General features: G+C 36.3%; 1 protein-coding gene across 1 annotated transcript in view; it reads left to right on the top strand.

Annotated features, from left to right (window-relative positions):
• The first annotated feature begins 237 nt into the window (after positions 1–237).
• The window catches only part of SLC35F5 (solute carrier family 35 member F5), a 37,862-nt gene continuing 27,858 nt past the window's right edge, over positions 238–10,241 (top strand). Inside the window, exons 1-6 of the mRNA XM_068967665.1 lie at positions 238–480; positions 1,344–1,434; positions 1,578–1,719; positions 4,520–4,663; positions 6,873–6,935; positions 9,981–10,062. Of these exons, the coding sequence (XP_068823766.1) occupies positions 441–480; positions 1,344–1,434; positions 1,578–1,719; positions 4,520–4,663; positions 6,873–6,935; positions 9,981–10,062 (562 nt within the window). The 5' untranslated portion in view covers positions 238–440. The remainder of the gene's footprint in view (positions 481–1,343; positions 1,435–1,577; positions 1,720–4,519; positions 4,664–6,872; positions 6,936–9,980; positions 10,063–10,241) is intronic.

Below are 10,241 nucleotides of genomic sequence, written 5' to 3'. Positions count from 1 at the left end.
CCTCTCTTGCCGTCCCAGCGGCGTCTTCTCGCTCTGTGCCCAGCGCCAGTCAATAGACAAACTACCCTAGAGGTACACCCTCCCGCGGCCTGCAGTCGCGCAGTCGTGACGAAACCCGTGCGCCACAGTCCTTGGGCCGGGGAGAGGGGCGGGGCCGCAGGCCGGGCTGGCAGGCTGGCCGGCCGGGGGCGGGGCCGGGGCCAGGGTCCAGCTCCGGGCCTCCGCGGCCATCGCTGCCTGCGCGGTTCCTTACCTTCGCCCGCCCCTAGCCCTCCCGAACCGAGTGGAGCCGGTTGGCATCGGCAGCGTCGCCCCGAGGGCCACCGCGGCTTCTGGGGCTGGGCCTGCGCGTAGCGCAATGACAGGCGGTGAGAGAGCTCTCTGAGTCTGAGGCCGCGGCCGTGGCCCTGGGCGGCGGCGGGTCCAGGCCGGGTCCGCTCATGGTGCCGCCACGACACCATCCCGGGGCAGGAAGGCCAGGTAAGTAGGCACAGGAGGGCCGCGAAATCACTCGGAACCGAAGCCGGGGACCGAGAGCCCTGAACAGCCCCGCTCTTCAGCCTCTGGTAGCAGCCGAGGTGCTCTGACCGAAATGGCCACAGTGTCTGGGGACCTATTGAGGGGGAGGCTGACAGGGGCGCGCGAGCCCAGTTTAGACTCTGGTAGTTGAGGAAGCTGCCCGGCGCCGCCGCCTCAGGGCTTTAATCTTCTCCGGGGAGACGTCACTGCCTTAACTTTTTTTTTTTTTTTTTTTTCCTTCCTGGAAAAAAGTAAGATTCCCTTGAACAGCTGTTACCCCACCCACCTCGTGAATGACTATTTCAGATCGAAATCGTAGACACAGTGACAGGGGTGGGTGGGGGAAGCGTGGAGGATCCTTTCCCTTGACCATGTGAGGTGCTTGGAAACATGCCCTCAATACTCAAAACAAATCACTTCCTCTCAAATCTGCCAAGATCACTCAAGATCTGGGACGGAGAAGACACTTAGAAACAGGCGAGTGTCTAGACACTGTCCCGGGGTTGGGTACCTCTGGAGAGTAGCAACAGCGGCGAATCCAGTTCTCTTTATGAAACTATTATGAAGCTGTTCTTCACTAGTTAAGTATTCTTAAATATGCTGTTTGTTGAATTTTGCTTTTTTTCTTTGTACCGTGTTCTTTGAGTATAATTTGAAATGTATAGTAGATAACATAAGTGTAGAGAAAAATGTCAGTTATATTTCACATACTTTGATATTCTTTCATTTGCTTTCATTTTAAAGGTGAAGAGTGAAAAAGAGCTTATGAGTCTTATTTTGAGTGGTTGATGTTTTCACAAGCATTATTCTGTGGTGATTTTTAGGTGCGCTGAGTTCTTCACCTCCGTTTAGACTCAGATCTGCTAAGTTTTCAGGCATTGCTCTTCAAGATCTCAGAAAGGCCTTTAAAATAAGGTAAATTCAACACTTTACAAAAACTACATGACTTTGAACATTAGCTTACAAATGTCATACTTCTGTTGTACTTATATTCTCATTTTTATATGGTTATTTTTTAAAGATCCTTTCTAATGTGATCTGTGTTTTTCTAAAAACAGACTGCAAATGGTGTGTGTGTTTATCATGAACCGAATGAATTCCCAGAGCAGTGGTTTCACTCAGCGAAAGCGAATGGCTCTTGGGATTGTTATTCTCCTACTTGTTGATGTGATATGGGTTGCATCCTCAGAACTTACTTCGGTATGTAAGCCTTATCTAGGAATGTTGCTGTGTTATTGAAATATCATTATATCTCTAGCCATTACTGTCTCTCATGCCCACTTAAGCGGTATTTTGAATATTGTTAAATTTTCTTTTATAACGAACTAGTATCAATTCAAGTTGAAGCTGAAAGGATACTGTTTTTATTGTTTCATGCAGTTTTCTTAAATCCCTAAAAGGAGGTTATTTAGAAAATGAGATACATGCCTATTTTCTTAATATTTGTGGGTTTTTTGTGTTTTTTTTTTTTTCCCCTAAATTTATTTCTTTTTTTATAAATACTATTTTCTAGTGGAACAACCATCCAGGAGTTACCATTTAGTAGAAAGTGAAAATACTTTTGGACAATTGAGTGAAAGTGATCCGAGTTTTCATGTATGGTCACTATTGTACACATACATTGGTGCATGGACATTTATGTGCTTGCTGATTTAAACGTTCCTGTGAAGTACATGTATAGAGTGATTGCCTGTAATTAAATTTTATTGTGTTTTTATTGATGACCTATTGGTAGTAATGTGGTATTTTGAGTTCACAAGATAGTTTTTCTTTCAACTTGTATAGGTACTTTATTCACTTTAGTTAATCATCTCTGCAAAAATTTATTTTCGGGAATTACTGTGTTTCAAATTACATGTTGCTATCTTAAGGCAAAAGGAAGACTAGCATTTATAAAATGAACTTAAATGTCAAAGGAAGCAGTGTGATACTGCTGGTCATCCCATGTGGTAGCTAAGTAAATAGTTGACATTGACATTGTATCTGATGAATAAAGTTTTAGCCTTTTTGGAATTAGACTCTGGAATACATTAGACCATTGATTTTTCACTCTTCTACAAACTTTTGTTTTTTTTTTCAAGATTAGCATTCTGTAGTTTAACTACAAAGAAATCTGTTTAATGTTGATAAGGAAATAAATTTATCTTTAAAATTTTATTTTAGTTTTAAATAGTTTAGTTTTTTTGTGTGTGTTGGTTACTTCCTTTGACATCACAACATGAGGCCGGTAATGGCTACAAGTCTTACTTTGAATGATGCCAATTTGAGCACTGTAAGTTCCTCATCAGTCTTTAGGTAGTTGTTGAATATCCATATGATTATTGTCCAGATAGAGTATTTCACTAGAGGTTATAAAATGTTGATTTTTCTAAGGATCATTCCTTCTGCATTTATTAGTTGGAATTCTTTAAGGAGAACTTTTCTGCAACTACTATTTGGCTGTCCTGAAACATGGTTCATATAGGAAAGTTTGGATAAATCTTTATTCCTTTTCTTTATTCATTTTAAATTAATGTTACCTGGCAACTTCCAGAAATAACCATTGAGCATTTTTTGTATATGATTATGCATTTATGGATTTTTGTATGTTTGATGTGTTTTAAACAATTGTGGTTATTAATTACTATATGTAAAATTAGATAGCCAATGGAAATTGGCTGTATTTGCTCTATGACACAGGGAGCTCAAATTCACTGCTCTGTGGCAACTTAATGGATTGGATGGGGTGAGAGGTGGGGAGGCTCAAGGGGGCAGGGACATACATATATACCTATGGCTGATTCATGTTGATATATGGCAGAAACCATTACAATATTGTAAAGCAATTATCCTCCAAATAAAAGTAAATAAATTTAAATTAAAAAAAAGAAATAGGATTGTGTTTATTATCCCTTTGATGCTTAAACTGCCCTATCTTTGGCCAGTGAGAACACCTTTAAATTGTCTCTAGTGTCCTTTTTCAGTAGGACCCCATCCTGTTTGCCTTCTGACACAAAATGTCCTAGACTTATGTCATATATTCCTGCCTTGGATTTGACCCTTTCTTCAAGGATCAGTGGTTTTTTTGCTTTCAAAATGGTACAGATTATCATCTGGATTCTTGTGGTGCTCATTTCTTATGGGTTATTTTTTTCTAGGGCTTTCAATGCACATAACTAGGATTTTTTTTTTTAATAAAAATTATGAGTTCTTTCTGATATTTTCAATTTAAATGATGATTACAAGGATATCCTATGTAGCACAGAGAACTGTATTCAATACCATGTAATAACTTATAATGGAAAAGAATCTGAAAAAGAATATGTATTTTATATATATATATACACATAAACCTGAATCATCTTGCTGTACACCTAAAACTAACACAGCATTGTAAATCAACTATACTTTTAAAAAAATCAAACAAAGATGATAATTTCAGGGTGTTTTTTTTAATAACTTCCTAATAACTGTAAACTTCATGCAGTTTTCTTATTAGCCCATACTTTTCCATTGGCTTTCTTTGTGCTATTTCCTCTGTTTGGACTATTATTTAGCCTTTCAGATATGGATCAAGAATAGCTTCTTTTGAAAACTTCTATAACCTTCAAAATGATCTTTCTTTGGTATTCCCATGGTACCCTGTACCCCACTGTCATGGTATTAGCATATTACACTGTGTATTCTTTGTATCTATATCTATCTGTATATATAAAATCTGTATCTTGATATCTCCTCTCAGGAAAGCCTGTCTTATTTTGCCTTAGTCCCTAATATAGATGCTGTTGCATAGTAGGTTTTCACTGCAAACTGAAAACTTTTTTTTGCAAGTTGTTTAGAAATATTATGCTTTGCATGTAAGAAAAAGACAATATTCAGAAATGAATTAAAAATAATTTTGTAATCTCTTTTGATCTTTCCAAATGAGCATTTAGAGTTAAAAATCATGTAATAATCTTATTTTATTGGAAATGAGTAACTAGGTTTGTCTCATAGTTTGTGTAACTGTTTTCCTCCACAGTATGTTTTTACTCAGTACAACAAACCATTCTTCAGCACCTTTGCAAAAACATCTATGTTTGTTCTATACCTTTTGGGCTTTATAGTTTGGAAGCCTTGGAGACAACAGTGTACAAAAGAATTTCGAGGAAAGCATGCTACTTTTGTAAGTTTTAAATTTCAAGTGTTTGTTGAAGAGGGGGTTTTCAGCTTTTCAAAGTACTAGTTTCTTGAAAGATGTCAGATTTTAAGTTGTTAATGAATGAAAATAGCATGATATAAGAAAAACTTACTTTTGTCGATACTTTAAATTTTTTCTAATCAGCTTGGCATCAGAATATTTTGTGAAAGATCAAAGGTACATAATCAGTAACAACTCATGATATCCTCTGAGTTGTTAAATATTATTTCAGTTTAGTTCAGTTCAGAACATGTGGAGAAAATGATGGAAGAGAAGGGATAAGAAGAGTATCTAGAGTTTTGGTCATTTGCTGACCAGATGAATATCATCTAATTAGTTGATTATAGAAGAAAAATAATTGAAAGTTTGTATGTTAAAATGAAAATAACATATTTCAGGGCATTTTTCAGATGTTTGGCTAATCAAATTATATTCTTTCATTAATGTGACATACATGCTTGTTTTTAAGTGTTGGAAAATATGACAGTTTATATAGTGATACATCTTCCTTGTAGTGGAAACTCAATTTTTGATAATGAAGAATATAAAACTATCTCTTACATTAATTCTTTTCTTTTTCTTTTTTTTTAGATTCTCTATCCCTCTCTTTCTTTTTAAAATTTTGGTAACATATACATAACATCAAATTTACCATTTTAATCATTTTGTTCTTTTATCCTATTTTTATTGTAATCAAATATATATAAAACATAAAATTTACTATTTTAACCATTTTAAAATGTGTAGTTCAGTGGAATTAAGTACACTTATTTTGCTGTGTAACCATTACCACTATCCATCTCCAGAACTTTTTTGTCATCCCAAGCAGAAACTCTGCTTGAATGCCCACTCTTTCCTTCCCCCAGCTTCTGGTAACCTGTGTTTTATTTTCTATTTCCATAAATCCTTTTCTTTTATGTGTACTACTTTTTGTGAATTAAAATAATATTATTTCTTGTCTTAGCTAATGAATGCATGCTTGAGAAATGAACTTTTTAGGTTTTTATCAGGCTTTTCAGTAATTTTTGAGGTAAAGACTAGAAATTATACTCCTGCGCACAAAAACTTACCAAAATTATGAATGTGTGTAGTTTTTACTTTGTAAAAGTTAAGATGTATACATTATAGAAATGCACGTTCATTGTAGTATTACATATAGGAATATGTTACATGTGTATTAATACATGTACATTGTTGAAAATTTTAAAGATATAGAGGAACAAAACAAAATAATGAATTCTACCATTCAAAGAATAATCACTGACAGTATTTTGGCATATATACTGTCACTCTTTTACATGTGTGTACTTTTGTTTCACTTTTTATAAAAATGAAATTGTACTGTTACATCCTGTTTTATTACTTGCTTTTTGTGCTTGATCGTATATCATGAACAACTTTTTTATGAAACTGAACATTGCTGAAACATTTTCCAGTGTTAAGTATTTTATAATTGCAGTAGTAATAAAGTTCATTGTTGGAGACAAATTATGTTAACAGGAAGAATAAGAATAATCTATTTGTACTCTTGCCATTCTAAGACCACAATAAATATTTGATACTATCCATAGATACCTATTTATATATATATATATATATATATTTAAAAAGATTTGTAGCAGAAATAGGTTTGGTGTATATATATTGCTTTCTAACCTGACTTGATTTTTCATTTACTATATCATGAATACTTTTCCAGACAAATAAACATTTGTTATCATTGTTTCCTATTTTATTTAACTAACAATTTTTAGAGTGTTTTCACTTTCTCTTTTGTTATAAATAAATAGGAATGCCTTTGTATTCATATGTAGTTATTTACTTAGGCTGAATTCCTAAAAGCATAATTGCTGGGTAAAACACCTAGTGATTTTATAGCTTTTGATTCCTTTCACTAAATTAGTATCTATAGTAGTTTCATCTGATTCATGTCTCTTAGCAGTATATAAGATTGAACTGTTAGCAAAACCCTAATGATTTGCCAGTAGGATAGGTAGGCAGTGATATCTTGTTTAATTTGCATGTTTTTGGTTATTTTTTTCATGATTTGTTGCATAGTAGAATTCTTCTGTGAGTTGTCCATATCTTGTCCATTTTTCTATATTGACTCTTCCTTACTGATTTGAGCTGTGACTCACATCAGTTCTACTTTGTAACATGAGTTTAATCAAATTTTATGTCTCATAATTTGTAGTTTGCAGATGCTGAAGGGTACTTTGCTGCTTGCACAACAGATACAACTATGAATAGTTCTTTGGTAAGTGTGTCTTTTCTCGTCAGGGAGAGACTGGGTGGAGTTGACCATAGCGGGAAAGACTGAAATAACTTTGATAGCACCACGGCTATGTTAAGATAGTTATATCTCCATGTTAGGTGCTCTCCACAAGAGTTGTAATTTGGTACTTTCTCTTTTTTGGTACGTTCTTTCCTTAGAGATACCTGGGGCCTAGAAGCAAGCAATTCAGCCACCTCTAAGGGGAGAAGGGAAGAAGAAATTAGTTAAGGAGTGAAAAGAGAAAAGGAAGTCCTTTGTTTCTTACTTTGTCACATCATGTTTGTTATATTTTATCACTTAGAAGCAAATGCATTTACTTGAAACAGACTCTGTAAGCAGATTGTGTATTCATTTCACAAATTTTTAAGAGCACTTAATATATTAAACAGTTCTTCTAGATTCTTGAAGTATAGCTTATGCTCCAGTGTGTGTTTGAGGAAGGGAGAGAGACAGATAATAAACAAGCTTACAAAGGAATTAACATAGTAACTCTATTTAAGCTTTTGTAATTTTGTTGGAGACAGTATGTAAAAATACTTTTTTTAGATCATTACTAAGTTATCTATTTAAAATGTATCATTCCAAGTATGTTATTCTATTTGAGAAAGATTTTAAAGTTACTCTAAAATTTAGTACCAATTTATGAAGTACTAGCTTGGTGACCTTATTGACAGTACTATCTTTTAGTTCATCTGGCTCTTAGAACTATGGTTGCTTGCAAGATAGGTTATTTGGTGCAGTGTAGGGTTTGTTAACAGAGAAGGCAATGGCACCCCACTCTAGTACTCTTGCCTGGAAAATCCCATGGATGGAGGAGCCTGGAAGGCTGCAGTCCATGGGGTTGCTGAGGGTCAGACACGACTGAGCGACTTCTCTTTCACTTTTCACTTTCATGTATTGGAGAAGGAAATGGCAACCCACTCCAGTGTTCTTGCCTAGAGAATCCCAGGGACGGGGGAGCCTGGTGGGCTGCTGTCTATGGGGTCGCACAGAGTCGGACATGACTGAAGTGACTTAGCAGTAGCAGGGTTTGTTAAACTTAGAGAAAGTGTCATTCCTTTTCTCTCTCCGATCTTTAGTGTCAACAAGACTAATAATTGGGAATTCCCTGATGGTCGAATGGTTAGGATCCTGTGCTTTTACTACTGAACATATGTGTTTGATCCATGATCAGGGAACTAAGATATTACAAAGCTGCGCAGCGCAGCAAAAAAACAAAACAAAACAAAAACAAAACCCACAATAACAACAGCAAAAAGAAAACTAGGGGTAGAAAACACAAGACTAATATCAGTTGTCTCTGTCAGTGTAGAAGACAAGAGTTGAAATGGCAACCTACTCTTCTACTGCTGCTGTGCTGTGCTCAGTCATGTCTGACTCTTGGGACCCCATGAACTATACGACCTCATGAACTGTAGAGCCCTCCAGGCTCCTCTGTCCGTGGGATTTTCCAGGCAAGAACACTGGAGTGGATTGGTCTTCCTGACCCAGGGATCAAACCCTATCTCTTGCGTCTTTTGCATTGCAATATTGCAGATGTTTCTTCACCACTGTGCCACCTGGGAAGGCCTACTATTTTGCTAAGTTTTGCCATTATCTGTAAGATGGACATGTCAAATTGTTTTAGGTCAAATGCTGTAATGCAATAAAGAGACTCTATTTCCAAATCCTGTTATCTCTTCATTTACTGAATATTTTCAATTGACAGAGTCTGTATCAGGAGTTAAATAAAAATAAAAAATATTTTTTGTTGATTTAAGAAACAGTGTCTTTGGAGAATTGTACCTTGAATACAGAGCATCTGAGAAACATTTGCAAGAACAGTTGAGGCATTTAGAACCACTTAAAAATGTAGAAAGAAAGCTGAGTGCTGAAGAATTGATGCTTTTGAACTGTGGTGTTGGAGAGGACTCTTGAGAGTCCCTTGTACTGCAAGGAGACCCAACAACTCCATCCTAAAGGAGATCAGTCCTGGGTGTTCATTGGAAGGATTGATATTGAAGCTGAGACTCCAATCCTTTGGCCACCTCATGCGAAGAGCTGACTCATTTGAAAAGACCCTGATGCTGGGAAAGATTGAGTCCAGGAGGAGAAGGGGACGACAGAGGATGAGATGGTTGGATGGCATCACCAACTCAATGGACATGAGTTTGGGTGAACTCTGGGAGTTGGTGATAGACAGGGAGGCCTGGTGTGCTGTGATTCATGGGGTCGCAAAGAGTCGGACACGACTGAGCGACTGAACTGAACTGAACTGAAAAATGTAGATCTTTAGAGCATGGTTAGACAAACCTGATTTTAATTCTGTTGTCTGCCACTCAATTATTTTATATCTCAACTTCTAGAAAAGTTCCTTTAAAATTCCATTTTATAAAGTTGTGAGGACTAATGAGAAATGTAAGTTTACCTGCTCTGGACATGAGAAGTAAGAACTGATAAGAGGAAGCTATTTTTCTATCTATTAATCTAGTTAAGATTTTTAGGAATTTTTGGTTTTAGGTGACTCAAGTAGTAAGGGGAAGCAATTTGGCAAATTTGTATATATATTATACATGTGATTATCTGTTCATTTTCTGCCTTCCCCATTAGACTGACTGATCATTGAGAACAGATTTTGTTTCTATTCACTGTTTTATCCCCAGGACCTAGAACAGTACCTGACACAGTAGGAGCTCAATATATATATCTTAAAAGAATGAATGAACAGGAATGGGAGATAATCTATTAGCTGAGAGAGGTCTGCTTTTATGATATTTAAATGTTGAATATCATAATGTGCCAGTGCTGTCCGATTACATTTCTAAGCTTTAAACTTATTCTTTCTGTCTTTGTACCTGAGTGGATCATTTGAGTTTCCTTTTTAAGTCTTGAAAATGCATTTTGGGAAAATTATGCTGTATAAGCATGGTGGTGAAAGGCTCTGTTTTGGGTGGTATCTGTGTCTATAAACCATTCACTTAAATTTAGCCAGTGTATCAGATATTATACTTGCTGTTTATATTTGTTTCTGTTTTTGCTGCATTCCAGAGTGAGCCTCTATATGTTCCTGTGAAATTTCATGATCTTCCGAGTGAAAAACCTGAGAACACAAGCATTGATACTGAAAAAAGTAAGCAAAACTTCAAATTGTATAACTTAGAAATGGATGAAAATTTTAGCTTTTCATTCAAGCCATTCTAAAACTTAGTGGTTCTGTGGGTTGCCTGAGATCACCTGGCAGGTCTTCTGTTCCATGTGATATTGGTTCAACCTATAGTTGTCTGGTAGTTTGACTGGAAGTTTTCATTA

Source organism: Capricornis sumatraensis, chromosome 3 (assembly GCF_032405125.1).
Source record: "Capricornis sumatraensis isolate serow.1 chromosome 3, serow.2, whole genome shotgun sequence".
NCBI lineage: Eukaryota > Metazoa > Chordata > Mammalia > Artiodactyla > Bovidae > Capricornis > Capricornis sumatraensis.
This window is presented reverse-complemented; position numbering and strand designations above follow the sequence as displayed.